At 41.8% G+C, this 14638-nt stretch overlaps 1 protein-coding gene across 2 annotated transcripts in view; it reads right to left on the reverse strand.

Moving 5' to 3' along the window:
- Positions 1-3710: 3710 nt before the first annotated feature.
- mob1a (MOB kinase activator 1A) overlaps positions 3711-14638 on the reverse strand; it is a 67159-nt gene continuing 56231 nt past the window's right edge. The window contains exons 6-7 of one of the 2 annotated variants that reach the window (XM_060906850.1): positions 4626-4789; positions 3711-4431 (exon numbers count right to left, since the gene is read on the reverse strand). In XM_060906850.1, coding sequence (XP_060762833.1) covers positions 4354-4431; positions 4626-4789 — 242 coding nt within the window. In that variant the 3' untranslated portion in view covers positions 3711-4353. The remainder of the gene's footprint in view (positions 4432-4625; positions 4790-14638) is intronic. The other variant, XM_060906851.1, reaches the window with a different exon arrangement.

Genomic DNA, 14638 nt, shown 5'->3' on the forward strand with positions numbered 1-14638 from the left:
ATATTTCATAGTTAAGTATAAAGTTAGAGTGCTGGGACAGGTAACACATGCTATTTTTCAGTGTTTTAGGTAGTTTTTATTAATCCTTACAATTATATATCTTAAATTTGAAATCAGATCAATGTGCAGGACATTCTGCGTAATAAGGGAATGTATTTTAAAGTACATTTTTATGTGCATTTATACATACAATTTTCTAGGGATGGAAATGGCACCAATTTGGTGGAATGGCTCATATATATATATGTTTGTGTGTGTATATATATTACATACATACACACTGTGTGTGTGTGTATAAAAAATACACACACACACACACACACACACACACACACACTTTTCCCCCTCCAACTAGGGGTTGTGAGTGAGGTGAAGTTGGGATTATGAAAAAAAAAAAATTGTCCAGTAAAACCTGCCGAAGAATTGAGGACAGTCTGAAAATCACATTGTTTAAAAAAAAAAACTATCCTCCCTTAATTTCTTAAAAATTTCCCTGGTAACTAAAAAACTAAACGCTGACATGGTAAGTTAAAAATGGTTTTAACCAGTTGATTTTTAAGAACACCATCAAGACATTTAAAAAATCAATTGCTTCTTGTCCACCCTCCCTTTAGTTTGTCAATACCATTATCTTGTCATGCACTTTGTTTTTCCAAAAGAAACTAACAAGGTTGTCTTATTTTAGAGTTTGTGAATTGTTCAGTGTGCCAGATACCAAAATGTATGTGCATAAGCACTGAAAAAGTGAGTTTTACATAACATATCCCCTTAAAATAACGTAATATTATTTATTTGGCAATGGTGATTAAATTATGGTGGAATTTCAAAGCATTTTGGAGATTTTGATGTTTGGTTTAGGGTTAATTTTTTCAACCTTGGACCCTGGAGTGGCCAACCTCGTATAGGTATAAATGCAAGCTAAATAGACTTTTGAACTATATTAAATACTGAACAGGCTATTTTTAGCTGCATATTTAATAGAGAAAATGATATTTAATGGTATTTTCATGGTTTCACTATGCATATTTAACTTTATGATGGCAGGGCATGATGATGTGTTTTGTCTTAATTTGGTCTGGTGCCCTATACAATGCATTGTGAGTTGATGGATTTCAGACAGGGCTTTAGTGCTCACAGACAGAGGTGGAAAAACCCGGGTGCAGAAAGTAAAAACCCTGCCACATTTTTGCTCCAGCCAATTCAATGAACCAGCTGATCCTAATTACCACATCCCCTAAGCCAGGTTGATGAGCTAATTGGTGAAATCACCTGTGTTGAGAGCACAGGCAGAAGGAAAACCTAAGCAGGACTTTTACTTTGTCAATCCAGTTTTTCCACCTCTGCTCACAGACAGTATTCAAACATCACACTATTTTGGAAGTCATGTCTCATGCCACTCAAATAAACATGCTCAAACTTTGAACTTGTTTATTAATTTCAATTTAAACTGGGGGGGAAAAAAAACAGGATTTTTGAAGTCCAGGAGACTCAAGTTAATTAACAGAGTTTCATGGTCTATCTGGGAGGGTTTCTTACCCGCTCTTCTTGTTGCACTTAAAAGGCCAATATAATTGATCTCTGACATGCTCTGCAAAAATGGTGTCTTAGCAAGTGACAATACATCAATCAGCAATAACATTAAAACCAGGTGACGTGAATAATATTGATTATCTTGATACAATGGCACCTGTCAAGGAGTGGGATAAAACTGACAGCAAGTAAACGGTCAGTTCTCGAAGGGGGGCACAATCAGTGAAAAACAGTGGTGCTTGAAAGTTTGTGAACCCTTTAGAATTTTCTATATTTCTGCATAAATATGACCTAAAACATCATCAGATTTTCACACAAGTCCTAAAAGTAGATAAAGAGAACCCAGTTAAACAAATGAGACAAAAATATTGTACTTGGTCATTTATTTATTGAGGAAAATTATCCAATATTACATATCTGTGAGTGGCAAAAGTATGTGCCTGAAGTACCTCTAGGATTGAGCAGTTCATTTGAAGGTGAAATTAGAGTCAGGTGTTTTCAATCAATGGGATGACAATCAGGTGTGAGTGGGCACCCTATTTTATTTAAAGAACAGGGATCTATCAAAGTCTGATCTTCACAACACGTTTGTGGAAGAGTATCATGGCATGAACAAAGGAGATTTCTGAGGACCTCAGAAAAAGCATTGTTGATGCTGATCAGGCTGGAAAAGGTTACAAAACCATCTCTAAAGAGTTTGGACTCCGCCAATCTACAGTCAGACAGATTGTGTACAAATGGAGGAAATTCAAGACCATTGTTACCCTCCCCAGGAGCGGTCGACCAACAAAGATCACTCCAAGAGCAAGCCGTGTAATAGTCGACAAGGTCACAAAGGACCCCAGGGTAACTTCTAAGCAACTGAAGGCCTCTCTCACATTGGCTAATGTTAATGTTCATGAGTCCACCATCAGGAGAGCACTGAACAACAATGGTGTGCATGGCAGGGTTGCAAAGAGAAAGCCACTGCTCTCCAAAAAGAACATTATAGCTCATCTGCAGTTTGCTAAAGATCACGTGGACAAGCCACGTGACAAGCCACTTTTGGAAAAATGTATTGTGGATGGATGAGACCAAAATAGAACTTTTTGGTTTAAATGAGAAGCGTTATGTTTGGAGAAAGGAAAACACTGCATTCCAGCATAAGAAACTTATCCCATCTGTGAAACATGGTGGTGGTAGTATCATGGTTTGGGCCTGTTTTGCTGCATCTGGGCCAGGATGGCTTGCCGTCATTGATAGAACAATGAATTCTGAATTATACCACCGAATTCTAAAGGAAAATGTCAGGACATCTGTCTATGAACTGAATCTCAAGAGAAGGTGGGTCATGCAGCAAGACAACGACCCTAAGCACACAAGTCATTCTACCAAAGAATGGTTAAAGAAAAATAAAGTTAATGTTTTGGAATGGCCAAGTCAAAGTCCTGACCTTAATCCAATTGAAATGTTGTGGAAGGACCTGAAGCGAGCAGTTCATGTGAGGAAACCCACCAACATCCCAGAGTTGAAGCTGTTCTGTATGGAGGAATGGGCTAAAATTCAGGACTGATCAACATTTACTGGAAATGTTTAGTTGCAGTTATTGCTGCACAAGGGGGTCACACCAGATACTGAAAGCAAAGGTTCACATACTTTTGCCACTCACAGATATGTAATATTGGATCATTTTCCTCAATCAATAAATGACCAAGTATAATATTTTTGTGGGGCGGCACAGTGGTGTAGTGGTTAGCGCTGTCGCCTCACAGCAAGAAGGTCCGGGTTCGAGCCCTGTGGCCTGCGAGGGCCTTTCTGTGCGGAGTTTGCATGTTCTCCCTGTGTCCGCGTGGGTTTCCTCCGGGTGCTCCGGTTTCCCCCACAGTCCAAAGACATGCAGGTTAGGTTAACTGGTGACTCTAAATTGACCGTAGGTGTGAATGTGAGTGTGAATGGTTGTCTGTGTCTATGTGTCAGCCCTGTGATGACCTGGCGACTTGTCCAGGGTGTACCCCGCCTTTCACCCGTAGTCAGCTGGGATAGGCTCCAGCTTGCCTGCGACCCTGTAGAAGGATAAAGCGGCTACAGATAATGAGATGTGATAATATTTTTGTCTCATTTGTTTAACTGGGTTCTCTTTGTCTACTTTTAGGACTTATGTGAAAATCTGATGATGTTTTAGGTCATATTTATGCAGAAATATAGAAAACTCTAAAGGGTTCACAAACTTTCAAGCACCACTGTAGATAATCAATTGTTCATTCATTTTTCCTTAGAGGAAATATAATTTTCCAAGGAAAGAACTCAAACATTAGCATTTTTTAAATTAGTAAAATCACCAGATTGTAGACAGTATCATTACTGTTACATTCTAAATTACAAAGCAAAAATACTGACCTACAGTATGTCCATAAACACTTTTTTAGCATGAAATTAATGTTAGACCCTAGCAAGAATGTACAGATGTGCTAGTCACAGAAACCAATAGCCTTTCACTCCAATCACCTTAAATACAAAACTGAAAAGGGTGTTGTATTGGTTTTTCTCGATTATATAAAAAGATCAAATGCTCAAATATAAAACAATAAGAAAAGTTTAATAAAAAAAATCTGCCTGCAGTTTCTATCTGAGTTCTTTCTCCCATATAATTTGTCCAACATTTGTATAGTTCAAAAAGACTGAATTAAAAAAGACTGATAAAATCAAAACAAAAAAGATCATTCTAAAATGTCATGTGTACAACACTGTTAATCTACAGTCAGCACATTATAAAAATATATCTCTGTTCCTAAAATGTACTGACTGTGGCTTTAACATTCCCTGAACAAAGAGAAATACATGTTTTTATCTGTCCTTGGTGCCTAGTTTCTCGATAAGTTCCTGCAGAGGAACCAGCTCTCTGCGGTCAATCAGGTTGAATTCCTGTCCATATGCAAGCAAACAAAAAAAGGAGAGAGGAAAAAAAGAAATGATTACAATGAAAAAATTTACTGTCAGACAAATTATTTATGGTTCATCATCTACACTAAGTTGCCAGATGTTTGTATTCGGCAAAGTATGATGTGTTCAGTAAAGTAGGATTAAAAAAAAAAAAGGGCTGATTATAAATCCCCCACCTGCACAAAGAAGATGAAATGCTTGAAGGAAGTGTTGAGATGGGCCTCCTCCTGTAGCTGCATGACAGAGTCAAAGTGCTGGTGGTAAATATGAGCATAAACTCTGAACAAACGCTTCAGAATAGTTTTAGCCACCGACATGAAGTTTTTTGGGAAAGGCACACCTGGAAAGAAGGGAAAAATGTTTCATTCATCATAAGGGAACATCAAGTTCAAAAAATGAACTATTAGGACCACCTCCTTAACAAGCAGCTGTCTGTAAAGATCACACAAGGGCAAACCCACAAAAGAAAGGAAAAAAAAAAAAAAAAACCCAGAAGGTTTCGTATGTACCCATAGTTCTACAGCTGAATGGAGGACCATGGAAGTTTCCTTAATCACTACTTAGGTTTTCCTGTTTGTTTGCTTGTTTCGTTGCTGGCTAATAGCAAAGGCATCACCACAGGACCATGAAAAAGAGCCAACATGCACTGCCTATAAAAGGCCCCCAGTATGCTATGCTGATTCTCTGGCCATTCTTGTCCACCCAAGAGACACAGGTGCACGGTTTCCTTCTGAACTACTGGACACTGTGTCGAAGTGTTAATATTGTTCTTTAGGTGATTAGGGATGAAAACCACTCAAGTGTCACTACTGCTCTCTATTGAAGACAATCATTCAAACTCTGATACTGCTCTCTATTGCAGGTGAGAATTACTCAAGGTGCTGACACTGTACATCCGAGTTTAAGAATTGTTCACTCTTAATAGTATGTTCTGCTGAGAGTGAAGATCACCCAAACTGACCACAGAAGCACATGGTTTGCAGCAAAGGAACATTCCATCTGTAAAACCTGATGCAGGCAGATGGTGAGCTCCATGGCACCAATTCATACACGTCCACAAGTATTGGTCTTTTTAGTGCCACCCAGAAGGTAGCCATAGCACGTCATATGGCATTTAAAAGGACAAAGGTGCCTTCTGACCTGGGCTCACACTGCAAAAAATTTAAAACTGTATTTGAGGAGAAAATTACTTAATACTAGTGAAGTTATCTTGCTGCATGGACAGATATTTTTACTTGATAAGACATCTTAGAATAATTTGGTTGCAATCTAGAACTAGGTTTAATCATCTAAGAATTGGTGTATTGTATTCTTCTAATAGGAAATGCTAGTGCTATTTAGCTATCACTTGCTAACATATCATTTTTGCAGTGCAAAATAATGATATAGTCACTTCCTTGGAATGGAATCTCTTTATGGTGCTCCTGAAAGCACATACAGTTAGTCAGTGACCTGCCAGCTGGTATTCACTTCCACATAGTGCTTGAAAGCCCTTACTGCACACAGGGCACATTCTCAATTACAAAAACAGATAGAGATTGCTTGTTTTACTGATAGCTTGTGGTGTCAGCATCCAGGCAAGTAAACATGTGCCTACTCATCTGGTCATAATGATGGCCAATAAAACAAGAGTGCTCTGATAGCACAATATCCCCCGCTGGCAACTATGCCATAACTCTGGTAAAACGCAACTGAATTGAACAAAATTGCAATATTCGTATTACCAACATATAACAAAGAATCCTGCCAAGTTTTATGAAATTCCTCCAAAAATTGTGAGAGGAGTTGATTTCAGAAGGTGAGTACCCTTCCCAGGACAGACGGACATTGCCATGACAATCCCCTGTCGGGCCTTTTGCCCAGCAGGGGATAAAAGCTGTTTTAAACAAGAGCCACTTTATATCTGCATCTTCCATTACATTGTATGGCAAGAGAGCTGCATGCTGCATATATGTATACAATCAGTGTGTTAATGCTGCATGTGCATTCACAAGAGTGGCTGACCCTTTGTGCACATGCCAGTATGCTGCAGGAGCTGTTTAAAGGGTAGCAGGCACTCAGGGAAAATCAATAATAATAACAAGCAGTACAATGGTATAATCAGAAAGAATGGGGTTATCAGTATGCTACTTACATAGTCTGTCATATGAGCTGTAGTCATACAGTGGTGCTTGAAAGTTTGTGAACCCTTAAGAATTTTCTATATTTCTGCATAAATATGACCTAAAACATCATCAGATTTTCACACAAGTCCTACGAGTAGATAAAGAGAACCCAATTAAACAAATGAGACAAAAATATTATACTTGGTCATTTATTTATTGAGGAAAATGATCCAATATTACATATCTGTAGGTGGCAAAAGTATGTGAACCTCTAGGATTAGCAGTTAATTTGAAGGTGAAATTAGAGTCAGGTGTTTTCAATCAATGGGATGACAATCAGGTGCGAGTGGGCACCCTGTTTTATTTAAAGAACAGGGATCTATCAAAGTCTGATCTTCACAACACATGTTTGTGGAAGTGTATCATGACACAAACAAAGGAGATTTCTGAGGACCTCAGAAAAAAAGTGTTGTTGATGCTCATCAGGCTGGAAAAGGTTACAAAACTATCTCTAAAGAGTTTGGACTCCACCAATCCACAGTCAAACAGATTGTGTACAAATGGAGGAAATTCAAGACCAGTGTTACCCTCCCCAGGAGTGGTCGACCAACAAAGATTACTCCAAGAGCAAGGCATGTAATAGTCGGTGAGGTAAGGACCCCAGAGTAACTTCTAAGCAACTGAAGGTCTTTCTCACATTGGCTAATGTTAGTGTTCATGAGTCCACAATCAGGAGAACACTGAACAACAATGGTGTGCATGGCAGGATTGCAAGGAGAAAGCCACTGCTCTCCAAAAAGAACATTGCTGCTTGTCTGCAGTTTGCTAAAGATCATGTGGACAAGCCAGAAGGCTATTGGAAAAATGTTTTGTGGACAGATGAGACCAAAATAGAACAGAACTTTTCGGATTAAATGAGAAGCATTATGTTTGGAGAAAGGAAAACACTGCATTCCAGCATAAGAACCTTATCCCATCTGTGAAACATGGTGGTGGTAGTATCATGGTTTGGGCCTGTTTTGCTGCATCTGGGCCAGGACGGTTTGCCATCATTGATGGAACAATGAATTCTGAATTATACCAGTGAATTCTAAAGGAAAATATCCGGACATCTGTCACTGAACTGAATCTCAAGAGAAGGTGGGTCACGCAGCAAGACAACGACCCTAAACGCACAAGTCATTCTACCAAAGAATGGTTAAAGAAGAATAAGAGTTACTGTTTTGGAATGGCCAAGTCAAATTCCTGACCTTAATCCAATTGAAATGTTGTGTAACCTGAAGCGAACAGTTCATGTGAGAAAACCCACCAACATCCCAGAGTTGAAGCTGTTCTGTACGGAGGAATGGGCTAAAATTCCTCCAAGCCGGTGTGCAGGACTGATCAGCAGTTACCGGAAACATTTAATTATAGTTATTGCTGCACAAGGGGGTCACACGAGATACTGAAAGCAAAAGTTCACATACTTTTGCCACTCACAGATATGCAATATTGGATCATTTTCCTCAGTAAATAAATGACCAAATAATACTTTTGTCTCATTTTTTCACTGGGTTCTCTTTATCTACTTTTAGGACTTGTGTGAAAATCTGATGTTGTTTCAGGTCATATTTATGCAGAAATATAGAAAATTCTAAAGGGTTCACAAACTTTCAAGCCACACTGTACACAGCAGCACTAGCAGAGGAAATTCATAGAGCCATAGGTTTGTCCCAGTATTCACCAACATATCCTGATCTAAAGCATTTATCTCTGTCCTGTCTGTGAACTATACTGGACAGTAAGTTTTCTGTCTATTTGTAACTATATAAATTATTCTGTAGGTAGTCAAATAAGCTGAACTTCCCATTTGCAAATTTGTAGGCAGGGCTTAAGACAGGGGTTCGTCTAATTGAGTTTAGCTGACCTTGTGCAAAATTACTTACGATTAGCAGCCTGCTTGGTTCTTGACGCAAAGCACCACCATCGGTCCACTTTAGTTTGTATGAACTCCCTATGGGGTTTTGAAAATGTTGCATCATTAGCCACACAAATTTAATTTCTGGCATATTGCCACTGATGATTTTTTTTCCCCGTGTGCTTCTCCATTTTTGCTGAGAGTTATCGGTCATAATTTTTCTCTTTGCATGAAAAGAATGTTTGATTGACCAATGCCTCATGGTGTTTGTACACTGCTAGTGACACCTGCCTTTCTGATATGGCTGACAAGCACGAAGCAACATACCAGATTTCAGTACTTCACTACTAATCTTCATTATCCTGTTTAGGGGTGTGGTGTATCTGAAGCCTATCCAGGAAACACAGGGTTTTAAGCAGGACTACACCCTAGATGGGATGCAAGTTCATCAAAGGGCACCATGTACCGTACAAACCAAACCACCTACTGGCATCTACCACATACATGAGAACTTGGAGGAAACCAGTGCAGATATATGAAAATGCAAAACTCCACACAGTGATCAAATCAGGATCAAATCTGGAGCTCTCTCTTTTTCGGAATCAGAAAATATCTAAAAATAACTTAGCCAGGCATTCTGGTCTGTGTACTTCTAGTGTATTTTTGTTGCCTGTTTTTCTAGCAATGACTGCACTTCCACAGTTATTACTGCCAACTGTTTTGGGTCTTGCACACTTGTGGAAACACTGTGGACACTGTGCTCATTAGCCAGTGGTCTGTTGTTATTAAGCTCCAGTGCTCTAGTTACAGAGAAGAGAACCATCCTACCATCAGCAATGGGATTTCTGAACTGATGCAGGATCCTCTGTTAGTTTTGGTAAACCATAAATGTTCATGCCCTGTTCTGACTTTTGTGTGTGTGTGTGTGTGTGTGTGTGTGTGTGTGTATTGTTCATTTGCGAACAATAGCCAATTCAGGTATCTGTGCTTCCAACTAGGCCAAATCAAATTGGTTCACTGCTGCTCAGAATTATTAAACCAAAATGTATAAATGCAAGATTATGAAAAAGTATTATGAAGAAAATAAGCCAGTTTACATATTACTCTTTACGAAAAGTGCACCGTGTTCTTTAACATGCATTGGGTGTTGCTCTCCAATACATGGGACCTCCATTTTACATTCTATCCGAGGAACGAAAGGTTGTTCCATATCCTTATTGTACAGTGAAGGAAACTTCTGTCCAGTGTTGATGTTTTTGCATTTGGCATAGCCAGGGCATGCCAGGCATAGATGTGCTGGCACTAGTAATTTTGTGGGATGTGTGCAAGTTTGGTAACATTGCCTTGAGGTCTCTCAGACAGTATGCATTTTGTAGAGCACTGTAACGTCCCTTGTGTGTCAGAGACGAGTGATGGCCAATTCCCTGCAAGCAATGACTTGATCGACTCCAATAATTCGGAGAGCTTTCTGCTGGTTCGGAGAGCTTTCTGCTGGTTCAGAGAGCTTTCTGCTGGTTCAGAGAGCTTTCTGCTGGTTCAGAGAGCTTTCTGCTGGTTCAGAGAGCTTTCTGCTGCATGAAATTGCCTTTGTCTCCTGGGCTGGTATAGCAGCACCAGAGTAGTGCCCTCTGCATTCTGCATAGCTCCTTCGGCATGTGAAATTAGCTCAGCCTTTAGGGGCACCAGCAGCTTTAGTATACCGGGAGCCAGGGTGCCGGACATAGCAGGTAATCTTAGGGTCCTAGGCAAGCACAGGTTCTCAAAGATAGTTATCCATGCAGGAGCTAATGTTATACGCCTTCGTCAGTCTGAGGTTATTAAGAGTAACTTTGTAGAGGTGTTTAAATTAGCGAAGGCGATGTCCGATGCTGTAGTATGCTCTGGCCCCATCCCAATGCGGCGTGGCGATATAGCTGACAGTAGGTTATGGCCGCTGAACTGCTGGCTGTCCAGGTGGTGCTCTGAAAACAGTGTGAGCTTTATAGATAATTGGGCTAATTTTGAGGGCACTGCTGGCCTGTTAGGGTGAGACGATATCCATCCCACTCGGGAAGGTGCTGCTCTCATTTCCTGCAGCATAGGTCATAGTCTCAGAACAGGCCTAGTTAATTTCTGACAATCCAGAGCCAAGGCCAGGGAGCAGACGAACAGGCTAAACCGACTGCCTGCTAGCTGCACAGAGTCGTCACTCAGGGTCCATGACATCGAGACTGTGTCTGTTCCCCAAGCTCAACAAAAAGGTAGAAATATTCAGAGAGTTTGTTCCAGTAGCCTAATCAATATCAGAATCAGAAGCACTTTATTGGCAGGTATGTTACACACATGAGGAATTTGACTCCGGTTCGACTTAGCTTTCATAGTACAGACAGAAAGAAAGTATAGGAAAAAAAAAAAAAAAACACACACACACAGTCTCACTGCAGTGAACTCCAGGGGGAGAATCGCGTTTCTACAGCGACGGCCTTGAAGGCAGTGCTGGCTGGGAGAGCCAAGATAAGATTGGAATTTGTTTAGACTTAAGATGGGTAGACGTGTCCTTTTTCGCTTAACCCGCTTGTCCATTCTGGCCACCAAAATGATCCATTTCTCTTTGCAAAGCCATCAACTTCTCCATGATGTCATCAATGTTGCGACTCAAGTTCTGAACAGCCACAGTCTGAGTGCCGACAGCTCTGCCCACCGCCTCAATCATGTCGGGCAGCTTTGTGGGGCTTTGAACAGCTGCCACCGTTAACTGATTTCCTCGATACACCAGGGCAATGCCAAGTCCAATCAGGAAAAATCCTGTGATCATGGTTCCGAATAGGTAAATACCCTCTATGTCCTCCACGGAAAGAAATCGCCAAGCACACCACACGCCACTTCTCCCAGGCATCCATGGTGTATCCAGCTGCAAACATTCCAGCAGGACAGGCAGGTTCCCCTGAACCCAGACTTCTCGTCGAGAAGATTGTTCAATTGCGTGAAGTGACCAGTTGATCAAATCCATAATTTCGATTCGGAGAACAGTGCAGGAAGGGTCTCTCAGACAAGACGAGTCCACAGAAGCAAAGCAGGAGAGAGGCTTGTCAGGAAGGGAGAGGCTGAGAAATGAGAGATGAGAGGAAAAAACACCCACACATTTCGCTCCTATCAGGACCGGAATGTGTAGGCATTAAAACAAAAAAAAAAAAAACTCAGTGCAGCATTCCGTGAAGCACGGAGAATAATTAACACAACAATTACACAAAAACATAGAAAGTACGAGAGAGCAAAGTCCCGTGGCAGCCGTCTGCGGCATCATCTTGGATTAGATCATACTGACTGTACAGCTGCTGCCAGCACGTTTGATCTAAAGGGGGGCTATTAAATATTAGATCTCTTACATCTAAAGCGCGAATGGTTAATGAACTCATTACTGATCAGGAGTTTAATGTACTTTGTTTAACTGAAACATGGATTAAGCCAAATGAATATATAGCATTAAATGAAGCAAGTCCTCCTGGATACAGTTATATACACCAGCCTCGTCTAACTGGCAGAGGAGGAGGTGTTGCGGTTATTTATAATGATTAACAAGGTGTAGCACAAAAACCTGGTTATAAATTTAATACATTTGAAGTTCTTCATACTCATATAATGTATGTAGCCTCGAAAAATAAGTCTACCCAGTTAATTCCATTACTTATTATTTACAGGCCCCCGGGGCCATATTCTGAGTTTCTTTCTGAATTTGCAGATTTTATCTCAGACCTGGTTATTTCCTTAGACAAAGCTTTATTTGTCGGAAATTTTAATATTCACTTCGATAACCCAGAAGACCCTTTAAAAACAGTGTTTGTGTCCATTTTAGATTTAGTAGTGATTAATCAGAATGTCATAGGACCGACCCATAGTGGTGGTCACACCCTCGATCTAATACTAACATTTGGGATAAACGTAGAAAATATAGTCATACTTCCACAGTCTGAAGTTATCTCAGATCATTATCTCATCTCATTCAAACTATGAGTAATAATATATGCACCTCACCACGCTACTGTATTAAACGTACATTCACGTCAACTACTGCACAGAGCTTTATAAATGATCTCCCAGAGTTATCAACTTTGACTGGGTCACTGTCAGCCCCTGCAGAACTTGATCAGGCAACTGAATGCTTAGAGTCAACATTCCGCCATACATTAGATAATACAGCTCCTCTTAAAAGGAAAATGGTCAGAGACAAAAAAGTTAGCACCCTGGTATAATGATGACACTCGCACATTAAAACAGACCAGTCGAAAATTGGAACGTAAATGGCGTCAAACAAAATTGGTAGTGTTCAAATTAGCATGGAAGGAGAGCTTCCTGAAGTATAGAAAAGCTCTTAGTGCTGCGAGATCAACACATCTCTCCTCCCTAAAAGAAGATAGCAAAAACTGGAGAAACTACATACCCACCACCTTCCCACTACCTTATGGGGACCTTCCCACTATACTATGGGAAGAAACTGAATTATTTTCATTAATCTTGGCATCAAAAGCCTCAACTTGCGTACTAGATCCCTTACCTACACGTCTATTCAAACAGATAATACCTAAAGTAATTGAACCGCTTCTAAAAATAATAAATTCTTCTCTTACGATTGGCTATGTACCCGAATCCTTTAAACTAGCAGTTATCAAACCCATGATTAAAAAACCTGACCTTGATCCCTGTCAGCTGCCCAATTATCGGCCAATATCAAACCTCCCCTTTATCTCCAAGATCCTTGAAAAAGCTGTGGCACAGCAGTTATGCTCATATTTACATACCGTAGGAATAACATCCATGAAATGTATCAGTCAGGATTTAGACCTAATCATAGCACAAAGACAGCTTTGGTTAAAGTAGTAAACGACCTACTGTTGGTGTCTGATCAGGGTTGTGTTATACAGGTTACTCAGGGTTAGTATATATGAGAGTTTTTTTCTTTGTTGTTTGTTTTTTGTTTTGTTTTGTGTAGCGCTTGCAAAGTGTGGGTGGAGCACAGAGGACGGCAGGACAACGCTTAGAGGCAGAGAAGGCTATTTATTAATCAACTTTTCAGTTTTAACTGCGGCGTAAGCCCACATACACACACACACACACGCACACTCTGCTCTGGTCCCGGGTTGCGCTCCCTCTGCTCTCTCTCTGCCTCCTTAAATAGGGAGCGGTTACTGGGAAAACACACAAAACACAGGTTAACTACCGTCAGGTGTAGCGATTCTGCCACTCACCTTCCCCGGCTCCACCCTCCTGTCACAGACCGGCGCTTGACCACGCCCCCGCTGCCACATACCCCCACCACCCGACTCAGGCCGGGCGCCCGTCCGGCCTGCAGCCGACTCCCCCCCCCCTTGACGGGAGAGGAAGTCCGCCACGACCATCTGCGCCCCCGGCCTGTGGACCACCTTGAAGTTGAAGGGTTGGAGTGCCAGATACCAACGGGTGATCCGCGCGTTGGCATCCTTCATGCGGTGGAGCCATTGGAGGGGCGCATGGTCCGAACAGAGGGTGAAAGGGCGCCCCAGCAGGTAGTAACGGAGGGCGAGGACTGCCCACTTGATCGTCAGGCATTCCTTCTCGATTGTGCTGTAGCGCCCCTCACGCACTGACAGCTTCCGACTGATGTATAGGATGGGGCGATCCTCCCCCTCCACCTGCTGGGACAAAACGGCCCCCAGCCCTCTGTCCGACGCATCCGTCTGTAACATAAAAGGGAGAGAGAAGTCAGGGGAGTGTAAAAGTGGCCCCCCACACAGTGCAGCCTTTACCTCAGAGAAAGCCCGCTGGCACTGCTCCGTCCACCGGACCGGATCTGGCGCCCCCTTTTTAGTGAGGTCAGTCAGCGGGCTGGTGACGTCCGAATAATTAGGTATAAACCTACGATAGTAGCCAGCCAGCCCCAGGAACTGTCTCACCCCCTTTTTGGTCTTGAGCCTCGGGCAGGCCGCAATCGCTGCTGTCTTATTAATTTGGGGACGCACCTGCCCGTTGCCCAAGTGGAAGCCCAGATACCGTACTTCCACCCGCCCAATCGCACACTTCTTTGGGTTGGCAGTGAGTCCCGCCCGCCTCAGCGACCTAAGGACGGCCCTCAGGTGTTGTAGGTGCCGCTGCCAGTCATTACTATAAATGATAATGTCGTCTAGATAAGCGGCCGCATAGGTGGCGTGGGGCCGGAGGACCCGGTCCATCAGCC

This window comes from Neoarius graeffei, chromosome 24 (genome assembly GCF_027579695.1).
Source record: "Neoarius graeffei isolate fNeoGra1 chromosome 24, fNeoGra1.pri, whole genome shotgun sequence".
Classification (NCBI taxonomy): domain Eukaryota; kingdom Metazoa; phylum Chordata; class Actinopteri; order Siluriformes; family Ariidae; genus Neoarius; species Neoarius graeffei.